This window comes from Asparagus officinalis, chromosome 3 (assembly GCF_001876935.1).
Source record: "Asparagus officinalis chromosome 3, Aspof.V1, whole genome shotgun sequence".
Lineage (NCBI taxonomy): Eukaryota > Viridiplantae > Streptophyta > Magnoliopsida > Asparagales > Asparagaceae > Asparagus > Asparagus officinalis.
The window spans coordinates 71,041,496-71,066,387 of NC_033796.1; the positions used below are offsets into that span (position 1 = coordinate 71,041,496).

The 24,892-nt window shown below is 39.9% G+C and overlaps 1 protein-coding gene across 4 annotated transcripts; it reads left to right on the forward strand.

Moving 5' to 3' along the window:
- LOC109834311 (branched-chain-amino-acid aminotransferase 5, chloroplastic-like) lies at nucleotides 7,297–21,705 on the forward strand. Of its 4 annotated transcripts, none has more exons than XM_020402303.1 (10): nucleotides 7,297–7,458; nucleotides 7,570–7,637; nucleotides 9,133–9,310; nucleotides 9,391–9,570; nucleotides 9,667–9,798; nucleotides 9,905–10,003; nucleotides 10,390–10,506; nucleotides 10,719–10,814; nucleotides 10,951–11,063; nucleotides 21,149–21,705. In XM_020402303.1, the coding sequence occupies exons 1-10, from the start codon at nucleotides 7,372–7,374 to the stop codon at nucleotides 21,261–21,263; spliced, it is 1,185 nt and encodes a 394-aa protein (XP_020257892.1). In that variant the 5' UTR covers nucleotides 7,297–7,371; the 3' UTR covers nucleotides 21,264–21,705. The 4 variants fall into 4 exon arrangements, with proteins under 4 accessions (XP_020257892.1, XP_020257893.1, XP_020257894.1 ...); XM_020402304.1 differs by having other exon boundaries at nucleotides 9,136–9,310; XM_020402305.1 differs by lacking the exons at nucleotides 7,297–7,458; nucleotides 7,570–7,637 and adding an exon at nucleotides 8,347–8,556.

Here is a 24,892-nt window from a genome sequence, read left to right on the forward strand (position 1 = left end):
TAAAAAAAAACATAGATACCAGATTCTCGATGCATTAGTGGACCTTTTCTGTAGGTCTTCGCTATCAGCAGAGGCGTTATGGACCGGGGGAAGAAAAGAATTCGGCCATGTTCAAATTATTCATTAATCATCAACCATAAAAAAAAATCAGTCAGGTACAAGTTTGAGACTCAAATCCATAATCATCAATCAAAGGAAGAATTCGGCTATGCATAGATTCTTGCCAGTATCAACCTGGAGGATTCGGCCAACATCTCAAACCCCAAATCCAAAGATTAAAGAGTTGGGGACTGCAGTGATCAAGCCACGAACTCAATCAAGTTCAACAGGATTCAGCCATGAACGCACACAACCAAAGCCAAAATTCGGCTATTACCCAAAGTACAACCAAATGTCAGTTCTCTTCCCCCCAAATTTCAGAAATTAGGGCTTCAATCATCAAAACCCATGGGTTCAAAATCAAGAAATCAAAACTGAAATCAAAGCCATGATGAGAAGCTTACCCGAATTTCAAGAAGGTTGGAGCTTGAAGAAGAAGAAAGCCTCAAAATCCCAAACCCTAGCTCTTGGATTCGGTTGAAACTGAAGAGCTGGAAGATCTCTTAAAGGGGAAGAACTCCTCAAGGAAAAAGAACTCTTGAGGGAGAAGAATTCTTGAATGAGTAGAGTTTAGAAGAGCTTTCAGAGGACTGGAACTTGAAGAAGAAACCAGACATTTTCTTTTGAGGAAGAAGACCTGGAACCGAACGAGTGAGAATTTCACGGCATTTCTGTTCATATTTGGAATGTTCAGAGTTCGACTTCATTTCCCGGATAATCGAGCGGCATTTTCAGTCAGATTTGGAATTTTCGGAGTTCAATTCCGCCTCCCAAATAATTGCGAGATATTTTTGTTTATTTTCGGAATATTCGGGACCCAATTTTAAATTTTGGGTGATTTCGTGATTTTTCACATATTCCGGAATATTCGGGACCCAATTTTTTGGGTGATTTCGCGATATTTTCGCCTTTTATCGGAATATTCGATATCCAAACTCCAACGGGTACACGAGGATAATTGAGCGGCATTTTCAGTCAGATTTGGAATTTTCGGAGTTCAATCCCGTCTCCCAGATAATTTCGAGATATTTTCGTCTATTTTCAGAATACTCGAGACCCAATTTTATATTTTGGGTGATTTCGTAATTTTTCGCCTATTTTCGGAATATTTGAAATCCAAACTCCAATTGGCGACCATGAGTCTAAACTGTTTCCCATCTTGACAGGAAGTTCCTGGAGAGTATTACATATAATAATTCTTAAGGATAACCTGGCAACCTCCGGCGGGTACACGAGGTTAAACTGATTCCCGAAACTCCCAGGAGTACACGAGTATAAACTGGTCCTCCTCAGGTTAACACGAAACCCTAGGGTTAACGCCGGTCAACCAATTCCGGTTCAAGGCTTCAATAACGGTCAGACGATAAACGCAGTGCCGAGAAGATCTTAGCTATTCAACAAAATACAGAATACGCTAAAATATGGAGAAGTCAAGAATCGAAACCATCTGTAGGTCCTTTAACACCGACTGAATGTGGGGATCACAAACAAGGAATAGATTCAAAATTGACCAAAGATAGAATTTTTACCATAAAGATTCCACATTTATCACCAACCGAAGCTCTCGATGAACTTCCCAACTGATCTACTCCTCCAAAAAGCCCAAGCTTGACGTGGTGCTTGTAGGCGTCTAAAATTGTCTACGAGAGCCCGCACGAAACTCGAAGCAATGAATGGGCGAGTCAAGAAGATTCATCAAACCAACTCGTGCGCGTCGGTCAAACGCGTGCACGTCAATCAACTCGTGCGCACTAGTCAACGCGCGCACGTCAATCAGCTCATGTGCGCCGGTCAACGCGCGCACGTCAATCAACACGTGCGCGTCAGTCAAACACGTGCACGTCAAACCAACTCGTGCGCGCCGATCAAACGCGTGCACGTCAACCAACTCGTGCGCGCCGGTCAGCGCGCGTACGTCAAATCATCTCGTGCGCATCGGTCAACGCGCGTACGTCAAACCAACTCGTGCGCGCCGGTCAACGCACGCACGTCAATCAGCCCGCGCGCATCGATCAGCACGCGTATGTTAACCAACGCGCGTTCGACGATCGGTCTCGCGACGAAGCATACAAGTCAACAAATCGAACGAATACGCAACAAGAACAAGTCCCGGAAGAAAGAAACCAAAAAAATGCGGGTCGGATTGGTCCGACCCGCGCAAGCGCGGGTCGGACTGATCCGACCCGCGCAAGCGCGGGTCAGACCAGTCTGCCGCGCTGTTTTGACCCCCTGATGTGTATTTCGACGGTTTTAACGGTTTTCTCGAGATCTTTTCAGTTCTAGGGGTTTCTAACTGACCTGATATCATCCCCAAACGTGGTTAGGCTGTTGTTAACTGAAGATAGAGCCAAATCACTTGTTCTCATCTAAATAACCGCTTCTGAAGCTTATAAATACGAGCTCGGGTGCTCATTTCTGGGGGGCGATTGATTATCAAGACGAGGAGGTGCTGCCGGATTGTGGAGTCAAAGGAGCACGAATTTCAGCGAGGGTTGACAGATCTTGGCGAGTTCTTCGGCATAAAGAAGGAGAGTTCGAAAGATCCGACGCCCGTTCCCGTCCGTCCCTTGAGATTAGGCTTGGTCTTAATCTCGAGAAGAGCCCTGATTTCGCTTGGTCGATTTCAGCGCTTCAAATCAAATACTTCCTCGGCGAAGACGAAACTCTGCCGAATTTTTCATCAACCGGATCCAGATCTAAGGCGGTCCACGGATAAACCCCGACACAGGCAAAGATCCCACGCAAGCAGAAGACCGATAAACGATCTCTGCGTTTGTTTGACGAGAATTGTATTTTTTTCATTTTCATTGTGTAAGAGTCTTATAAAAAGACCATCTTTTTGTTTTCATTGTAACGACCGAAGTTGTAATGAATACCGCAATGAATACATCAATTTTCGATGCAAACAGCAGCGAGGGGGAGATCGACATTCATCCTTCAGCAACGTTCGATAACAGAGAGCTTTCATCCTTGGCTATATACCGATTTCGGTTAAATCAACTATGTTATAAAGTTTCAAACTCGTTCAGAGTTATCAACTCGTCCAGAGTTCTAAAACTTACTTTGCAAGTTCTCCACAACGTCAAATCGTGAGGAGAAGACCACGTTCCAGTAAAACAAGACGTTCAGATCGTCAACGGAGAGCAAACTCGACGCGAGCATTCGAGGGAGGTACTCCATCGCCACCGTGAAGAACCCAGTCCTAAACAAAGGGGAGAATTCAGATCAATTCTCCTCTTTTTTGTAATCAGGAAATTCAATTGTAATCGAGATCGAGAGAATACAAATCAAATTTCTTTCATTATTTTTCTTATTATAAATTTTCCACCAAATAGTTGTAGAGGTCTCTTTGGCCCTGGCCGACGCCTTGTAGGCACGGGCATCCTCCATATCCATTTACCCGTGTGCCTTGGCCATCAACTGCTCATAGTTAGCGACTGACTTCTTGTCAAGTGAGTCGGGCAACTCATTACTCTGCAGGCGGTAACGAGTGCGGACATGACGACTGCACTCCCTGGGCCATTGACCTCCAACCTCTTCGCCTGGAATCTTTTGAAGTAGGCTCGGAGACTTTCGCTTGGACACTGCCTCATTTGAATCAACACATGAGGGGGCAACTTCTGCTTGGTGTCAGTCAGGAAGTGGTGGATAAACTTCCGACTGAGTTGTTAGAAACTGCTGATGGACTTCTTCTCAAGAGCATTCCACCAGAGTTTGGCACTCCCTAAAAGAGTGATAGGGAAGCATCGACAGACAACTGCTTTCGATGCTTGGAGCATGCTCATCACATTGTAGTAATTCTGAACATGCTTGGAGGGGTCTCCCTCGCCTTTGTACTTCTTCACGTGAGGCATCTTGAATTTCCCACATGGGGTATTCATAAGGTCGTCTGAGAGAGGGGTGTTTCCCCCGATGACGTCTGCGACCGATCTATACACTTAATCGTATCTAAAGGCCCCTACGGAGCAGAGGGGGCGGGAGAGGCACAATGATGGAGGAGAGTCTAAGAGACCACTCCCCTAGTGCAGTCCCCAAACTGACCTGGGCCTGGACTCTCACCAAAGGTCTCCTGATGACGATGGTGATGTCGGCGAGATTCGTCAGCGCGAGCCGATCAACGCAATGGTTGTCGTCTGGGTTGTCGTCCCTACGAGTCTCTGGCCGCCAAGTTGATTGGGGCATAGCATGTAGAAGTACACTTGTTCGTTGCTTGGCACTGAGTTACAGTCGGACGAATGGGAACACCATAACATTAGTATATAGAGAAATGTGTGCCATCTCAACACTCAATATCATGTGCTTTGACGGCTAAAGTGTTTTCTATGATATTACCTTAGTTTTCAACATTCTTGCTTGCTTTAGTTCGTCTGTTCTTTTGGTGCTCTTCGGTGGTACTTATCCACATTTGCTATTAAGGGTAAGCGCTGTATACAACTTTTGTAGAGGTTATCTATTATATACTATTACTACTTCGGCTTTTTTTTTTACTTGCTTAGGAGAGAGAAGGTTCATGTCCCCCATATCCTTCAAGCTGCAGTTACGTAAAGAAACAGTGAAAAGGGCCGATATCTTATTCTTTTTCTTTTTTCCTTATTCTTTTTCTTCATCATCAAGCTATAATACAGTTGACTTTCTATTTCATATTTCTCCTACTTGTTCATACATCAATCTTGATGGAACGTTGCTCTATGGGCTTGTCGATGGATGTTTGGCCTGCCATTCCTTTTGTACCCAGTAAATTTCATAGGTAACATGAACTTTTGGGACGTTATAATACAAAATTACCATGAACTATTTTATCGGAGAGAATCATCATGAACCTTTCCTTTTAAAATAATGATAAGGACACACCCTCTATCATACTCCTAATCACACCACCTCTCTTGCTATAATATACGGGGCCCACATAAGATTTTAAAATTAAAATATCATATGGGCCTCGTGTACTGTAGCAAGAGAGGTGGTGTGGTTGGGAGTGTGGTAGAGGGTGTGCCCTTAGTGTCTCTTTTCTTTTATTAGAGCGGAACCACAACCTCAACCACACCCCCTCTCTCATTTGCTACAGTATACCGGGTCTCACATGAGATTTTAAAATTTTAAAATCTCATGTGGGACAAATTTAAAATCTCATGTGGGACCCGGTGTACTGTAGCAAATGAGAGAGGGGGTGTGGTTAAGGTTGTGGTTTGGGGTGTGCCCCTATTATTTTCCTATTAGAGCAGCATGCCTTTGATGTGACATGTTTTAAACAATTTTGGCATTGTGTACTAAATGTACCATGATAGTTTTGTAGGACAAATTTTCAAAACCAACCTATTTGTACTTTTATTCCCAAAAAAAGACCCGTTTTACATTTATTTAGAGAAACCGACCTGGTTTCAGCCTCAGCGCTGAAACCAGGTCGGTTTTTGAAAAAAACTCTCCGAAACTTCACGGGAGTTGAACTCCCGTGAAGTTTTTTGAACTACGAAACTTCACGGGAGTTCAACTCCCGTGAAGTTTCGGAGAGTTTTTTTCAAAAACCGACCTGGTTTCAGCGCTGGAGGCTGAAACCAGGTCGGTTTCTCTAAATAAATGTGAAACGGGTCTGGCTACAGGCGGTTGGCATAACTCTCCTCTGTATGTCACTGCTCATGTACTACTACTCTCTTTTAATTCGAATTAATTAGGCATCGCTCTCCACATCCTTCAATCTGAAAATGAAGTGAGAGGAAAGATAACTGCATTAATTCTCCTAATTAATCAGTGATTGGGATGAGATGTGCCTAAATCTTGCTCAGGGTAGGGCTTAGCGCCTGTTTGTTTCAGCAGAATTCATAAATTCATAGAAAGACGAACCGTAAGTTGGGAATTCTTCCAGACTCAAAATCCTCAACCAAAAAACACGAGGGAGTTTAGGAGAGAAAAAGAACACCGGGTCGTGTATTCAACTCCCCGTTCAATCAAACAAATAAATTAAAAACAAGCCTGAAGTCCTTTTTTCGTCATTTAAAAACCGATTTTATCCGCGAAATGGTTGTAAACACATCCAATCAAACTCGGCCGCGTCAAAATTTTGAAATTTATGTATCCTCCATACTTGATAGAATAAAAAGTTTTTTAGTCATGCTGAGAACGATACATGCTGCTTTCAGTTACGGAATTGCTTGTGGTTTTGCTTATATAATTCTTTAGGGGTTCGTAAAAACCACACGCAACCTGAGAAATGCTCCAGTCCCAAATTCTCCCATTTGCTTACGTGGAGCTCTTGCCTTGATGATACTCTGACTTGAAAGAGATGCCAAAAGCATAAACGCGTTGCAGTCGTGCAAGAGCAAACAAGATTCAACGAGTGGGAGGAGAAAAAGGCTAAATGAAGAAGGCTGATGCCTCCAAGATTCTTGTGTCGACAGCAAATACACCGGTGTCATTTTCCTCTCACCTCGTTATCCTCTCAAAATTTTGAAGTTATATCTTGAACCAATCTGACTTCTTTCAGATTTTTTTTTTTAAAAAACGGAAAAAGAATTAAAAATTGAGGTGTTAGATATATGGATTTCAGAGACGTGACTAATAATGTTTGACGTTTATTGAGAGAGAGAGAGAGAGAGAGAGAGAGAGAGAGGGAGGGAGAGGTTTCTTGCACTATAGATAGAGATATCGAATTTTCAAAGCGAAATAAAAATAATTCTACAAGGCTAAGACAAAAAATGGATTAAAATCCATACCACATTTCATAATTTAAAAATTTTCATGAATTTTACTATATGATGCATAAACGGAGTATCCAGGCAGAAGCATGTGGTTATTTTTCAGTCAAATAAAAAAGGAAAAAAAACCTTTTGGGCAATAGCAGCCGTCCAAGTTGATGTGGCTTCTAACATCTAGAAATCTAGAATTCATTTGGTCCATGTTTATTCAAAAAAATTAAGGCCACCCCCCCCCCCCCCCCCGCCCCCCCCCCCCCCCCCCCCCCCCCCCCCCCCCCCCCCGACCCCCCCCCCCCCCCCCCCCCCCCCCCCCCCCCCCAATTATAGCCGTTGCCATCAAATGTTCATCAACATGCCCCTAGGTGCCGTAATTGCTGGTAACGTTTATCTCGTGCTGACGTGGCATAGTAGGCCACGTGTCAATACGCTGGCTGAGCACGGCTCTTTTCTGTTCTCAGCCCAACAGTTGCAGTGTGCTTCCCTATAATAAGACGACAACTCTTGCTTCGATTCGATCTGACGAAATTTTTTTAACTTAATATTTTGTTACAATTGAAATTCAACCGCTAGCAAAAAAGCAAGCATGTTGATGAAGAATGCTGTTGATAGCTTTAGTTTAATGAACACATTTCTCAAGTCTGTGAGCAGTTTCAGAGGGCTGAACTCGAGGGTGAATCTCAATATTTTAAGCTTTAAGCTCAGTTAATTTTTATTTATATTAGAATATTAAATTATTTTGTAGAAAATAGAGTGATGGGTTTGTGCCTTGATTTTGTTGCAGGTTGGGAGATTCTCTTATTTTGCATCATACTCTGCTTCTTCACTGCAACCTGCACTTGATTCAGATAGGTGAGATGTTTTTGGCCTGAAATTGATTCATGGGCGTTCATTTAAATTTGGATTTTTTTTTTTTTTGGTATTTGCTCGTAAGATACCTATAAACTTCATTATTCGTAAAAATTACTAGGAATTTTTATTACGTATCCATTTCTATTCAACAACAAGCATGCAACTAAATTGGCTTCTTTTTCCATATTTCTTACCTTCTTCCAAATCTATAGCAGAGGCTGCTGTAAATTGTAACTTTAATGATATATAGTTTTCTGATAAAAATTCATGATTATTCCTTACGATTCACCATTCAACATTTTGATCCAAGAGAGGTACTTTTTATCTTGGATGGATAACTCAATAACTTTAAAATACAAGGAAATATTCCGAGGGGAAAAAAAAGCTGCATGAACTGTAAACAATGTAGATTTGTCAGAGGGTAAGGAATTATGCTTTCACAAATATTTGCCCATAGCCAAATATATCTTTTTAAAGGAGACTGAATAAAGTTAAGTGCTTTACACTCGCTACAAATATAATGCTAATACTAAATTTCATTTTAACACTATCTTTTGTAAATTTCTAATTTTGACCAAGTATAAAACTAATTTTGTTAGGTAGTTGCAAACTCTAGCCTACGTGTAAGGGTAAATATCTGGTAACCGTAAATGAAGCAAAAACAGAGAGGCACCATCTCTGTCATTCTCAATACTTATCCAAACACAACTCCTTTTGGCTCCAAAATGAAATAAAATCTGCATCGGTAGATTTTTTCCCCTCTATTGTTTTACAATTTCGTAATGGCAGTTCACAGCTCAAAAATTCAATCAGTCTTCTGAGGTCACATTGAACAGTCATCAATTGAATTTGGAGACTCTACCCTCGAGATTTTAGGGCTTTAGAACATCGTCATCATGTGTGATTCTTCTGCAAACCGGTAGTATTTATTTTAGTTTTCTATTTCTTTTGCACTATACACTATATATTCCATCTAGAAAATTATATATTGAGATGATTTCAAAATGCACAAGACACTGTATATTCCTCTACATTTGAATCTCATCTTGGTATTGCACATGGCAAGATTTGATCCATCTTGTGCTTAGTTTCCTCAAAGGCAGTAGAATATTCGTCAAAGCAAGTGACATTATAACACAATAGTAAATCTTACTTAGGATGAACAAAGAATTCGGGAGTTTTAATCACATTTGCATCAAGATACAGCTTACTCTCCACACACACACACACACGCACGCACAAAGCGCAAAAGAAGAAAGAAATTATAGGGACATAAATCACAACTATTAAACTTAACTAGTGATAAAGGAAATAGTTGAAATATGATGGTGATGATTGCTAATACCAATAGGAAATTGTTTAAGATTGAGGCTGGATTTATTCTATTGTTTGTGATTTCACCCTTTTCTTATTTGACATTTAGATATCTTCCTTGAACATTCATTTCTTGTTGTCTTAAGCATCAAAGAGATCGACTGAATTTGTGAAAAATTAGCAGGAGTGATGATGAAAGTTCTGACATTGATTGGGACAAGCTCGGATTTGGTGTAGTTCGGACTGACTACATGTATGTCATGAAATGCTCTTTGGGTGATACGTTTTCATGTGGAGAACTCAATCGTTACAGCAACATCGAGTTGAACCCAGCATCTGGAGTCTTAAACTATGGACAGGTTAGTGTTTACCATGCATAAAATCAATGAATTGATACCTAAATAGTCGCACACCTCACAATAATTTCTTTCAAAATTAGGGTATATTTGAAGGCTTAAAAGCATACAGAAAACGAGATGATCGTGGCTTCTTGCTCTTTCGACCTGAGGAAAATGCACTTAGAATGCAGATGGGTGCTGAGAGAATGTGCATGCCATCTCCTACCATCGACCAATTTGTGCATGCGGTGAAGCAAATAGTGCTGGCAAATAAGCGTTGGGTTTGTGTTCAGAACTCCTGAATGTTTTTGTTGTGTTTCATGGCGAAGATCTAGTTATGAATGTTGCATAATTTTACTTTGCGGTTTTTTGAACAGGTTCCACCCCAAGAGAGGGGATCTTTATACATTAGGCCCTTGCTCATAGGAAGTGGGCCTGTACTTGGTTTGGCGCCGGCACCAGAGTACACATTTCTAGTTTATGCTGCACCAGTTGGAACTTACTTCAAGGCAAGAATTCTTAAATCATAAGCGTAGATTGAAGAATTTAAACTGTAATATTGCATAATTCTTATATTATTTTATTGAACAACATTATGCTTAATCCTTTGCGCAGGAGGGTTTAGCCCCGATAAACTTACTTGTTCAAGATGAAATTCATCGCGCCACTCCTGGAGGAACTGGTAGCGTGAAAACCATCACCAATTATGCGCCAGTGAGTAATCTTGATTTTACTTATTCTAGTTTTTGGGATTAGTACAATAAATTCAAGCACAGGAAATACATTACAAGAATAAAATCAAGGGTTGATTGCAAATAGACCCCTATTGCAATCCCCAAATTGAACTTACTACCCTTGTAGATGCAGAAAGACCGCCCTGAGTGAAACTTTTTTGACCCTTTCAGGGGTTCTATCTGCAACAATAGATTTTCAGTCAGGGGCTCACAATAGAACTCTTTCAGAAGGTCTATCAACAACAATAGAACTACAGGGGTTCTAAGTTTAATTAGGCCGTTGTACAGGGGTCTAACCGCAGTTAAGCCGAGCCAAATTTTACAACGCTGCGACTCCTTAATGTGCATATCTTTCTGGTGGTGTAGGTTTTAAAGGCACAGATGATAGCTAAGAGTAAAGGATTTACAGACGTGCTATATCTTGATTCCGTGAAGAAAAAGTATTTGGAGGAAGCCTCTTCTTGCAATATATTTATTGTGAAGGTATGATTTGTTGAATATAAGATGTATAATTGACCTAGGTTATAATTGATGTGTTTGAGGGGGGAACATTGCAACATTGGCTTTGTTATCTCTTATTTGATACAATACTTGGTTCCTCATAACCTCTGCCAAAATCGATTCACTTTGAGAGGCATTTCTTTAAGGACATTGGGAGAAAAATCTTGATAGTTTTGTATTTTTTTGTACTACAGGATAGTGTGATATCAACTCCAATCACACAGGGGACTGTTCTTTCTGGCATAACACGAAGAAGCATCATTGAAATTGCACGCGACTACGGCTATCAGGTCAGTATGGTTAAATGAAAGTATGTTATAGAACATGTTTACTTGATTAATTACTTTATTCATGCTTTTTATTATTCATTTCATCATCCACATCTTCAAGAGAATTTTAGACTAGTTGATTTTTGTTGTTTTCTAGGTTGACGAAAGACTAGTCTCTATTGAGGATCTAATGGATGCAGATGAAGTGTTTTGTACCGGGACTGCTGTAGTTGTTTCTCCTGTCGGCAGCATTACTTATCACGGGCAAAGGTAAATTTTCTTATTGTGTGTGGGGAGAGAAAATAACTTACGATAAAAAAATATGCTGTCCAAGCTTTGATTCTTAGCGTCTACATTCTCAGACTCTATTTTATGTCCAAGAACCTTTTCGTTGTAAGGGTACATTTGCTAGTTATAGTTCATTTGTACATTCCACTGGTAGTACAAAAATATCCGTTTTTTGTCTCCGAGATTTTAGTCCTCGACTTCAATATATTAGTAACTGTCTTGTACATTTATTCTTCTGCACAATTGAACTGGGTAACGTGCACACAATCTTTCTATCATGAAAAACTCGTACTTAGTTTCTAAGCATAGATTTATCTTATCATATCCACTATCAACTAAAGCCTAGAAGCTTACAAATATGTAACACATAAGCATGATCGACTACAGAGAATAAGAGAAAGAGTGGCGGATTTCTTTGAGTGGGCTCCGGAGTCGATCCATCAACCGCTGATATCCGTCACACAACATTGCATTCCGTCATACCGACGAATTCTCTTTTGCTAGTACTTCTTTGTTTTGGATGCTTATAGCCTCCATTATTCTCCTGTTTTTCACCTTGTGGGCAATTGGGCTTGAAATGCCCAAACTTTTCACAATTATAGCAGGCTCCGCGAGGTACTTTCTTTCTCGTGAATTGTTGTGATTTCAGTCCTTACGGTTGTGGTTTATCAGGACCAGGGTTTTTATACCTTCCAGCATTATGCCTCTTGCGGACATAATTCAGTTCTTGCTGCACCATATTCAGTTCTGGTTCTTTCCTACTGGCTATTAAGTCATGTTCTATCGCTAGGTGCATAGGAAGATCAGTGACGGATTTAACAGCATGGTTCATTCTTAATGTGGTGGCAGCCACAACAATGGAAGGAGGAAGACTATTCAAAATAATTGCCACTTGCATTCTTTTCAGGATTTCGATCCCAGTCGTGGATAAGTTCTTAGCCATGACAATTGTCTTATTTATATGCTCTATGACATTGTCTCCCTCTTGCATACGATAATAATTATACTTATGCAAGAGGAGTTGAATGTTAACTTCACAGGCGGTGTCGTATTTCTCTTTTATAGCATTGCACATGTCCATGAAAGTCTTATAAGTTTTAAAAATTTTGATTAAGTTATCTTCCATGAACATGAGCATAAGGCTTTTTGCCTCTTTGTGTTTCGACTTCTACTGTTCAAATTTTTTTTTTCAGGTGTTGATTTATTAGTAATGATTGGAGCAGTGAGTTTAATTACATCATCAATATTATCATGAATAAGAACATATCCTATTTTTCTATGCCACATATCATAATTACTGTCATTAAACTTGTCAATTTTTCCTAGTTCTGATAGAACAAGTTTACTAGCCATTCGGTAAAGAACTAAAACTAAATCCAATTTAAAAAAAAATGTATAAGGTTGGTATATTGGCAATTATACTAAAATAGAATAAAGTTAGATAAATAAATAAATAAATAAACGTGACTATTCCGAGTTGATGAAAGAGACTCAAATTTGAGCGAGATTGTCACTCAGCGGTGTTGATTAGATCAGCACTTGTCGAAGTTGGTTCTGTCTGAATTGTGGAGATGATCTGCTATGTGAAACCAGCTTTGCGCGGTGCCCTCCACTTGGATAGGTGAAATAGGCCCTCCACTTTGATAGGTGAAATAGGCCTTCGCTCGGCCCACAAAATATTAATTTATTTAAGTGTGAAAACAGCATACACTATTGGTTAAGCAAGCCCAAATACAAAGGCCCAATAGGCTAGTAAGAGATAAGTTGGATCTAGGCTATGAAAACAACCAGGCTATGAAACAATAGGGTGGATGTAGAGTACTGAACAACCAGGTCTAATAGGCTATGAATATAGGTAGAGGTAGCTAGCTATGAACAAGCTAAGCTGGAGAACAGAGAGTAGGCTAGCTGGATTAAGAGTAGGCTATGAACAAAGAGTAGGCTAGGCTTTGTAGATGTAGGCCTGCGGCTAGCTATGAACAAAGAGTAGGCTATGAATAAAGATTTATTACAAAGAGTAGGCTAGCTGGTTATGGCTAGGAAAAAATAAATGAGTTGTTGGCAGACCTCAACAAAGTGTATTTCTTCTTCAAAGAGTAGGCTGGCTCAACAGAGAGTGCTTCTTCTTCAAGAAGTTGGAGAGAGAGAGCTTCTTCTTTGTTGGGAAAATAGCAGCGGGATTTGAAGATGATGAAGAAACTTTGGCTCTGATACCAGTGATCGATTGCAGAGAAGAAGAGAGAGTGGCGGATTTCTTTGAGGGGGCTTCGGTAATAGGTAAAGAGTTTGAATTTGATTCTATGTTGTTGTGTTTTCTCAAGGAGAACGATCCTCCTTTTATAGGGGCCAAACCTATCATCTCCACCCCCTCATAACCGCTCTGAGAGATTTTCTCTCAACAAACTCATTTTCCACATTTCCTATATTTTTCACAACTTGAGAGTGTTTGCGTCAAAAGTTGACTTTGTCATGGAATTCATTATATCTTCGGTCGATTACAATAAATTCAAAAAAGAGATAACCTTTTTATAAGACTCCTTTTATACAACAAAAGAAAAAATTACAACTCTTGAGAAACAAACGCAGGATCGTTGTTTGGATCGCTGCTTGCGTGGGATCTTTGCCTGTGCCGGGAGCGCTTTGACTCGTGGACCACCAAATCACAGATTCTGATTGAATCGTGAGGGGTTTAATGATTCTTCCTTCGTTTATCGAAGTGAGAATTTAAAACGATATCTTATCAAAGTAAGATAGTCGTTCTTCTTGAAATCAAGTCAAAGCTCGAATCTCAAGGAATTGCCAGAAGCTGAGGAACTCTGTTCTGTCTGCTCTGAAGTGCTCCAAATGATCAGCCCCCTTAAAAAACGATCTCAAGGGGTATTTATAGCCCATAGGATGAACAGTGCTTCCGAGACAGTGTTTACTGTCTCGGAGGCCGAGACAGTAAAGACTGTCTCGGGTTCCGAGACAGTAAAGACTATCTCGGCCCGCGAGATAGTAAATACTGTCTCGGGAACAGTAACTGTCTGGCAGTTTTCATTGTAACTGCCTTCCCACGTTTTCAAACTCCGTTATTTTGGTAGTTATTCACGTGATTCTCGCCCACGACGTTCCCTATGTTCTTTGACAGTTAATGGCCACGTGTCGGCGGTTTATAAAACAGTTTCTGAGCCTTTGAAAACTGTCTCGCGTGCGAGACAGCAAAGTCTGTCTCGCGTGCGAGACGGTCTATGTCCTTTTTTCTGACTTTTTGGATGAATTCCTTCTTGAGCTGTATTTGGATATCTTTCGGTGTTTTTTGACGTCTACAGATACCCCCTCCAAAGTATTCCATACTCATTCTTTTATAAAGGAGTCTGGGATACTTTGGATAAGACAGATTCTACTTACAATCCCTTCAATGCTTGGTTGAGTAGATCGTGTATTGAGAGTTCGTCAGGTTATCCTTAAGAATATTCAGATTAATATTATCCAGAAACTTCCTGTTGAAGGTAGGGAAACAGTTTAGACTCGTGTACCTATTGGAGTAATATGATCTCTTTTTTGTTGGTAGAGATGAACCCAATGATGGAGAGGAAGAATTTTATATTCTATCTCCTGGTCTCTTGTTTGTTGGTAGAGATGAACCCCATGATGGAGAGGAAGAATTTTATATTCTATCTCCAGGTCTCTTGTTTGTTGGTAGAGATAAACCCGAAATCGGAGAGGAAGTATTTTATATTCTATCTCCTGGTCTCTTGTTTGTTGGTAGAGATAAACCCAAAATCGGAGAGGAAGAATTTTATATTCTATCTCCTGGTCTCTTGTTTGTTGGTAGAGATGAACCCGAAATCGAAGAGGAAGAATTTTATATTCTATCTTCTGGTCTCTTGTTTGTTGGTAGAGATGAACCCGAAATCGGAGAGGAAGAATTTTATATTCTATCTCCTAAGTGCAAAGGAAACTCAAAGTGGGATCTCCACTTAAAGAATCTGGACGGGTTTGAATAATCCTAACTGTCATAAGCTTTGATTATTCAACTAAAAGTGGACCTCTCGTTCATGGAATAAATCGAGAAGAGATTTTGGTTGTGGTCCTAACTGTAGTAAGGTTTGACCAAGTGGGAGTTTTGAGACGATCCTAACTGTTTAAAGGTTTGATCGTTCAATTTGTGGACCTCTCGTTCATAGAACGAATCGAGAGGGGATTTTGGCTTCGGTCCTAACTGTTTAAAGGTTTGACCAAAAGGGAATTTGAGACGATCCTAACTGTTTAAAGGTTTGATCGTTCAATTTGTGGACCTCTCGTTTATGGAACGAATCGAGAGAGGATTTTGGTTTTGGTCCTAACTGTTTAAAGGTTTGACCAAGATGGGAATTTAAGACGATCCTAACTATTTAAAGGTTTGATCGCTCAATTTGTGAACCTCTCGTTCATGGAACGAATCGAGAGGGGATTTTGGTTTTGGTCCTAACTGTTTAAAGGTTTGACCATGTGGGAATTTGAGACGATCCTAACTGTTTAAAGGTTTGATCGTTCAATTTGTGGACCTCTCGTTCATGGAACGAATCGAGAGGGGATTTTGGTTTTGGTCCTAACTGTTTAAAGGTTTGACCAAGATGGGAATTTGAGACGATCCTAACTGTTTAAAGGTTTGATCGTTCAATTTGTGGACCTCTCGTTCATGGAACGAATCGAGAGGGGATTTTGGCTTTGGTCCTAACTGTTTAAAGGTTTGACCAAGATGGGAATTTGAGACGATCCTAACTGTTTAAAGGTTTGATCGTTCAATTTGTGGACCTCTCGTTCATGGAACGAATCGAGAGGGGATTTTGGCTTTGGTCCTAACTGTTTAAAGGTTTGACCAAGATGGGAATTTGAGACGATCCTAACTGTTTAAAGGTTTGATCGTTCAATTTGTGGACCTCTCGTTCATGGAACGAATCGAGAGGGGATTTTGGCTTTGGTCCTAACTGTTTAAAGGTTTGACCAAGATGGGAATTTGAGACGATCCTAACTGTTTAAAGGTTTGATCGTTCAATTTGTGGACCTCTCGTTCATGGAACGAATCGAGAGGGGATTTTGGCTTTGGTCCTAACTGTTTAAAGGTTTGACCAAGATGGGAATTTGAGACGATCCTAACTGTTTAAAGGTTTGATCGTTCAATTTGTGGACCTCTCGTTCATGGAACGAATCGAGAGGGGATTTTGGCTTTGGTCCTAACTGTTTAAAGGTTTGACCAAGATGGGAATTTGAGACGATCCTAACTGTTTAAAGGTTTGATCGTTCAATTTGTGGACCTCTCGTTCATGGAACGAATCGAGAGGGGATTTTGGCTTTAGTCCTAACTGTTTAAAGGTTTGACCAAGATGGGAATTTGAGGCGATCCTAACTGTTTAAAGGTTTGATCGTTCAATTTGTGAGGGAATATTGATCCAACGAAGTGATCGAACCTCATCTCAACAAAAGAGTATTCGAAAATCACCGTGGGGATGTAGTGTTTAACACTTTGTTTGTAATGATCGGGTTATTCCTAAGAAAATTACATATAGTATTCTTTCGGGAACTTCCGTTACATGAACCATCCACCCCCAGCTTTTCTTGCGAAACTGGGTTTATCATTATGTTTAGTTGTATGATCGGGTTATCCTTAAAAGTACCATGCATGGCATTCTCTAGGAACTTTCCGTGAAAGAAAGGAAATAGTTTAGACTCATATACCTGTTGGAGTCTCGAGGAGCAGTTTATACTCGTATACTCTTCGAAGTGAGATGGAGAAGCAGTTTATACTCGTATACTTATCGGAGTCAGGGAAAACAGTTTATACTCGTGTACCCAATGGAGTATGGCGTCGTCTTTATTTGGCTTGTTTCGCCATCATGACGTCGGAGTCAATTAATGCTTGGACCTTATTTTTGAGTCCAAAGCAAATATTGGTGGGATGAAGAATCCTTCTGTGGTATGCACAGTAGTTTGGATCTGTAATCATCTTAGCACTCTCCTGATCTTTAATAGGCGGTAGCTCGATTTTATCATTGGTGAGGAGATATTCTAATATGGCTGGAGCTTCATCATCTTGGAAAGAATACTCCTTTTGGAACCTCGGATCGAGAGTCACGTTCACAGCGATTGTAGATGTCGTCGGTTGGCTTTTCTCAGCCTTCTTTCTTTTAAGAAAGTGTTCAGCTTGTTCACCACGTAGTTTTAACTCTTTCCAAGTGGTGGATGGTACGACCCCCAGAGCTTCCAGGACATCGATGGAGAGGTTATTATGGCATGTTTGCAGGATGAACTCCTCTGTAATAGGATCTCTGCAATTCATTGCTTTGCCACGGAAGCGCTTGACAAAATTGTCGACTGACTCTCCGTCTTTTTGCTTCTCATCTAAAAGGGTTCCGATTGACACTTCGGTATCATCATCGAAGAAGTCGCTGAGGAATAAACTTTCCATGTCATCCCAGCAATTGGTGCTCCCTGGCTTGAGACGTCGGTACCAATCGAAGGCGGGGCCACGAAGGGTGCCAACGAATGACCGGACCATTAAAGCCTCGTTTCCAGAGATCATGCCCAAATGAGACTTGAAATAAATCAAGTGCTGAATCGGCGAACTCTTCCCCTCAAACGGTGTGAAGTTAATCAGATTGAACTTTGTCGGATACGGTATTGAATCTTATTCTCTTGGATAGGGACATGGAATACCCGTCTTTTTCACTTCTTGAGCCGTCATCAAAGCGTTGACTTTGTTTTCAAGCTCTTTCATTTTCCCGTCATCGTCTATGTCTTCATTCGAATGACGTTGAGGAGAATGAGTTAGACCACCCCCTGTGAGAGGTGCTATTGAACCACCCCTTATCTCGTTATTGGGAGAATCCGTTAGACCACCCCCAGCGTTATTGCTATTGGGAGGTGTATCAGCCATAATGACTTCATCCACTTCTGGATCACTGTCATCCATAATATTCTGAGTGTGGCGGCTGGATTCAGGAGGTTGAGACCGTTGAGCTAGCAATTCTTTTATTTGTTGGATAGCCAACTCCATCTATGTCTTCATTTCAGCTCTAATTTCTTCACGTTGTTTGGCTAGAGCTTCTTGAAGCATTTGAGCGAATTGATCAGAGGTGATTGTGAGTACTTCTCTGGTTTGCCCTATGCTTGATGATGTATCATCCGAAGCGATCGCAGAACAAGTGTCCGAGAGCTCATCCTCTGATGACATCCCTTCATGCATTCTCTTGTAATCTCTGCGCCTGATGGCTCTTAATTGGAGTGCATTCTCTTGTAGTCTTTACGCCTGATAGCTCCTAGCTGGAGTCGAGACATCCGTCGGGCAATTCTTGAATCGACTTTTCCTCCCGGGGAAAAGTCGGGGTTTGGTTCACTTGAATGCCACTTAGATTTTCCTTTATCAGCCATGTTGATGGTGACTTCAGGAAATTCATCCTCTTGAATAGTAAGCTTCTTGTTGAAACATCTCGGTTTGGGCTTTGACATTTCAGTAGAAAGTCTTTGGAACACAGAAACTTTCGGCGGAATGGCTTTAAAGCAGTTGCATTTGGACAACACTGCTTTGATAAGTTTTTCACATACCCAATGACGATTCGTTTCTCGAACAGTCCTTTTATGTGATTTGTTTCCACCTTTAGTTTGATAGTACAACTCGTCAGCATGGTGACCAGAGCAACCTATCTTCTGTTTTTGTGTTTGAACCTTGTTAACATACCCAGGATGACTTGTCGTCGCCTCTGAGTGATCCAAGGTTATGTCAAGAGTCATACGTTTAGAACCACCACCTTGCGGGTGTGGAGTCTTAACGGGCTCCGAATGCTGATTTTTCACAACTCCAAATTTTGGAATCCAAACTTGGCAGAGTTTCGGTGGTTCTTTGGCCACTGTTTCCTTCTTCCTTTCTCGTCTTTGTTGTAAGAGAGCACGGGCATGAGCAGCGTTTGCACGACATTTTTGTATACGTTCTTTGAGGGTCGAACGAGCCCTTTTGACAATAGTCCATTCCTCCATCGTGAGTTTAGCAGAGACATAAGTGATTGGTCGTTGAAACAACTGAACCACTCGATGCCTTCTTGACTCTAAGTCCGCATGATAACGAACTCTGTCGGGTTGTTCCAAGGCCTTAGCCATTTGGCGAGCGCGGCGTTGGCGTTGTCTCTGACGAGCTCTTTTCGTCAATGCCGGCGGGCTTTGATTTAATGACTCCTTAATTGGAGAAGAGTCATTATGAGCAGAGAGGTTGCGAGTAGAATCCTCAGCAACAATTAAGCGAGAGTCTTCATCTGTAGTGTTTGACAACTTCAACAAAGATGAAATCTTCCTACATTTGTGAGGCGAGGAAGACTTCAACAAAGATGAAATCTTCCTAACTGTTTAAAGGTTTGATCGTTCAATTTGTGGACCTCTCGTTCATTGGAGGAATCGAGAGGGGATTTTGGCTTTGGATCTAACCGTTTAAAGGTTTGACTAAATGGGAGTTTGAGAAGGAAGACTGATCCAACGAAGTGATCGAATCTCATCTCAACATAGGAGTATTCGGAAATCACCGTGGGAATGTAGTGTTTATCACTTTGTTTGTAATGATTGGGTTATCCCTAAGAAAATTATATATAACATTCTTTTGGGAACTTCCGTTACACGAACCATCCACCCCCAGCTTTCTTCGCGAAACTGGGTCTGACATCATACTGAGTTACATGACCGGGTTATCCTTAAGAATATTACATGTAAAAATTCTCCAGGAACTTCCCGTCAAGAGTAGGAAACAGTTTAGACTCATATACCTATTGGAGTATCGAGGAGCAATTTATACTCGTATACTCTTTGGAGTGTTGAGAAGCATTTTATACTCGTATACTCTTCGGAGTGTTGAGAAGCAGTTTATACTCGTATACTCTTCGGAGTTAGGGGAAGAAGCAGTTTATACTCGTATACTCTTCGGAGTTAGGGGAAAACAGTTTATACTCGTGTATCCCATGGAGTGAGGGGAAAACAGTTTATACTCGTGTATCCCATGGAGTATTTTGGTCGTCTGTGGAACAGTAACGTCTGAGCAGTTATTCGTTAATGTAACTGTCTTCCCACGATTTCAAAACTCTGTTATTTAAGGTAGATTATTCAGTGATTCTCCCCACACGTTCCCATTTTCTTGACAGTTAATAGGCCACGAGCGGGCGCGTTTAAAAACAGTTCTGCACCTTTGAAAACTGTCTCGTGTGCGAACAAACTGTCTCGCACTGGCGGACAGCAACACGCTGTCTCCGTGCGAAGACAGCAAACGCTCTGTCTCGCCAGTGCGCGACATCAAAGTCTGTTCGCTTCCGGGAACAGCAAAGATGTCTCGGTGGCAAGACATCTGTCTCGCGTGCGAGACAGCAAAGTCTGTCTCGCGTGCGAGACAGCAAAGTCTGTCTCGCGTGCGAGACAGCAAAGTCTGTCTCGCGTGCGAGACGGTCTATGTCCTTTTTTCTGACTTTTTGGATGAATTCCTTCTTGAGCTGTATTTGGATATCTTTCGGTATTTTTTGACGTCTACAGAGAGCTGTTTGATTTGGCCACATGACCGAGTCAAGGTAACAAAGCAAAATCTTTACATTCTTTTTGGTGTCGGCTACTGATTGTCCAAATATGTCTAGTTGATATGTTTTTAACATATGCATGGCTTTCATAGGATAAAATCCCACAGAAACCAAACAGTTCAGAAAATTTTGTTGCATTTCAACTAACAAAAGAGGACTACTTGATTTATCCAATGCTTATATCTTGCAAATAGACCCCTCGTACTTTGGAACATATGACCCATACAGTTTCATTTTGGCATATAGACCCTATGGTGTAAATTTTCTTTTGCTCTTTTACCTAGGTGAAACTTTGGCAGATATTACCCTTTTGTGAAATCCAGTCTGACGGTAAAATAGTCAAAAAAATTCGTCCATGAGAAAAGTTAAACTACAGACAAATAAATTCTAAAGTGCGATACTACAAGGGGTCAACGTGCAAATAACCCTATTATCTAACATCTGACACTGCATCTTCAGACTAGAATTAATATGGTTATTAACATCTATTCATATTCTCTGCAGATTTGAGTATAAAACTGGAGCTGAAACTGTCTCTCAAAGGCTACACAAATCTCTTACATCCATTCAGATGGGCCTTGTAGAAGATATGAAAGGATGGACAGTTCAAATTGATTAAATTCCCTAAAAGTGAGCTTAACAACTAGTAAAGTAAGAATCATGGAGACAACCAAAAAAAGGAAGTAAATCAAATTGTGAGGATCATATCACTTCATTGTGACCTGAAGGTATTGGATTCAAGTAACAGAAATAGCCTCTTCATGTTGGAGTATAATGACTGCAGACAGCCGATCTATCTTGGTCCCTGCAGCGGATGGAGCCTTGTGTTGCTCATGAAATTGTATTTCCAGGCGTCTTTAAAATGTAAATATGCAGGTATTTCGTTATTTAAGGATCGGACAGAATAATCAGTAAGTTACGTTCTTATTGGTTTGAATTGTTATTGTTGTTGTTATTATTGTCACCTGCGAGTAATCTTCACACTTTTAACTTCCTATGTTAAGCATTCAATTGGTATGTTGGATTTCATAGAGAAAATGAAAGCATCTTTTCACTTTTAATTTCCTATGTTGAGCATTCAGTCAGTATGTTGGATTTCATAGAGAAAATGAAAACAACTTTGAGCGCTGAACTATGTTAACCGCAGAGAGACTTGACCAAGAAATGCGCTGAAAATATTTGGTTTGATGTTTATTTCATGAGAATATGTTGTTAATCAGTCATTTATGATGCATGATATTGGATACGACATATGTTTGATTTATAATTATTGCTTCATTTCAATATCAACTAGTCTTTTAGCCCGTGCTAAGCAGGTTCTTATTATCTATATTTCGTCGCGTTTCAATCATTCGTATCGGAATATAATTTATAAGATTTAATGACTCAGCCCCTCTTTGAAGCAATTCTTCCCGCCCCGCCCACCCGCTCCCACCCAACCGCCGACGGGGCAATTGAGGTGGGGAGGATCTCACCCTCTTTGAAAGCAATCTTCCCTCCCCCCACCACCCACCCCCCCCCCGAGCGGCAAATTGAGTTGGGGAACCATCTCAACCGCTTGGAAATCATGATATTAAACAACTTATATAGTCATATAAATAAAATTAAGATCATTTAAACTAATTTTTCATAGAAATGAATACAACTACGATAATAAAATATACCTAAATGCAACTTGAATGAATTTAAGATATAAAACTGTTTTTTGTTCAAAAGACATTATTTGCAGATGATGCATCACCAAAAACAATTCTCAATCAATCAACAAATCATCATTATAATATGTAATAAGCAAAATATTAAGAAACGCTCCAATAATTTTTAATTATTCTTTCTCCATCTTAATCTTGTTCTTCAAAGTTGAAAGAGCTAGTTCTTTGTTCATCTCTGCAAAATGTAAAATATGTTTATTTAGTAAGTTTAACACTAAAGAATTATATATTAAAATTAATTAATGTATAAATAAGCTAACTTGATTGTATCCTTATTTTTTACTGGTTGTAGTTGGGGTTTTAAATGCAGAAGTGCCAAGCATACAATTAGGGGATATATCTAAAATATTTCTTTTTCCCTTTGCTATTAGTGGTAGATATTGGTGTGGATAAGTCTTGATTTAATTCAACAGATTGATTATCAATGGTACCTTCCTAATTCAATTCAATTGATTTCTCGTCCAATGATAGTAATACATTCGTCTTAGAATAACATAGACATGATTTAATTTTTGAAATAAATAAACTAATATTAAATTTATCAAAAACCTTCTTCTCAGAGTTTTTATCAGAGCTATTTTCAGGTGTCGATGAGTCTGGATTATATTCAATGGATTGTGTTAGACCCTAGAGGGGGGGTGATTAGGATCTTATGCTAATCTAATCTGATTTTATGCCAATTAAAACTAATTAAAAAATTATTATTGCAAGAGAGATATACAGTATGTTACAAGCAAGAATAAGCAATATGAACAAAGGTAAATATCCTAGCAATGAGATATACTATGAGATATATGTAAGGATATATAATTAACACAAAGGTAGACAATCTAAACTAAATAGTGGGCAATATAATCAACAAGCAATAAACAAAGGTGATATAAGATATGAACATAAAAATAAGTGCGCCAATGCAATCACAAACAAACGATTTGATTACAGAGTTCGGTCCCCACGACCTATATCTCCGCTCCTCACCTCGAGGAGATCTCCACTATCACAACCGGGTTTTCTATGTTTACCCGAATAACGTTTACACCAAACAATACGGTGTTTTAGTTTACTGAAAACTCTACAACTAACACACTCTTGTAATCCCACTCTACACCCTCTCAAGTATTGAACTAGACGTGTCTCCCTCAAGTGCTCGGATACAACCTCTCCCTAGGTTCGTCAACCGACGCCACTCCTCTTGGGACGATCCCCGACTCTCGCCACACTTCTCTCGGTGTACAAATGTATTACAAAGTGATCTCACAATAAAGCACAATACAAAGTGTTTGTTCTCTATAATGGATGAGAAAGAATTATAAGCTCAATCTCTAAGTTACACAATCCCACAACCCAATTATACTATGAATGTAAATACAATAAGCCCAATAGTTGTGTATGTGTAAATAAAGAGAAAATAAAATCAACTAAACTCAATATGAACACTAGCTTAATAAAATGACAATCAAACAATATAAAATATAAAGCTAGATTGAGTTTAGAAAACTTCTCAATAGATCAAGAGTGGAAGGAGAAGAGTTGGATGCTCAAACACCAAATAAATGATCTCCTCAAGCTCTTGTGGAATTGATTCATAAAACCGAAACACTCAAATGCTTAAAAGCTTATAAACACACTTTAGACAAACTTAAACCATTGATTAAAACTTTGTTAAACCTCTTGGATTGCTACTGAAATCTGAGGTATAAGGGGGTATTTATATGAAACCCCAAAGCCAAGAGAAAGCCAAGAAAAGACCAAAAAACCAGCTCAACAATGACTCTGGAAACTAGCCGTTGGAACAGATTTGTTAGTGCGGTGGTCAACCGCGGCGGTCGACCGCGAAGGTCATCAAAGCAGAGAAAACTTCCAAAGAGTTCGACGGTCTACCAGTGAGAATTTTCAGCTTGACGGTCGACCGCGAAAGTTTCTGCTGCCCACTCAGAGAAAAACATAGGCGCGGTCGACCGTGACGGTCAACCGCAAACTGATACAAAATATTTCAGGTTTGAAAGTGAAATGCTGATTTTAAAACCCTGTTTAAAAATATCAATAAATTCTAAAAAATATGAAACATTGGGAAATGATTGTAGACATGATAATACACATGCTACAAGAACTGGTTTTTAAAAAGGACTTCCTAAATAAAAAATATCATCATTTTACAAAATAGCCCAAAACATGAAAATGTGAACATATGAGTTTTAACATTTTAGCTTAACCATGTTTTGAAACAATACAAAATAATTTTATAGACTTGAAGAAAGATGTAAACTATTGTTATGAAGTCTATAAACAATGAATATAGTATTTTAACCAATAAAATGTGTGTGCATATTATATTGAGCTTAAAGTACCAACACACATAATATAAAACCTAAACTCAATTACCCAAGCTTGATCTTCAACGAAGCTCTATCTTGGTATATTTGCGGATGAAGCTTGAACTTGAATCTTTAACTTTAAATTGTGTAGGCTTCACTCTACAATTCCGCCAACCTCCATTTGATATGATCGTGAATGCTCGATTCCATCCAACCTCCAA

Coding starts and splice junctions, on each gene's coding strand:
- LOC109834311 (XM_020402303.1), top strand. CDS start 7,372: ATGTTGATGAAGAATGCTGTTGATAGCTTTAGTTTAATGAACACATTT. Junction 9,311..9,390: donor GAGTCTTAAACTATGGACAG/GTTAGTGTTTAC, acceptor TTTCAAAATTAG/GGTATATTTGAAGGCTTAAA. Junction 10,004..10,389: donor CCATCACCAATTATGCGCCA/GTGAGTAATCTT, acceptor CTGGTGGTGTAG/GTTTTAAAGGCACAGATGAT.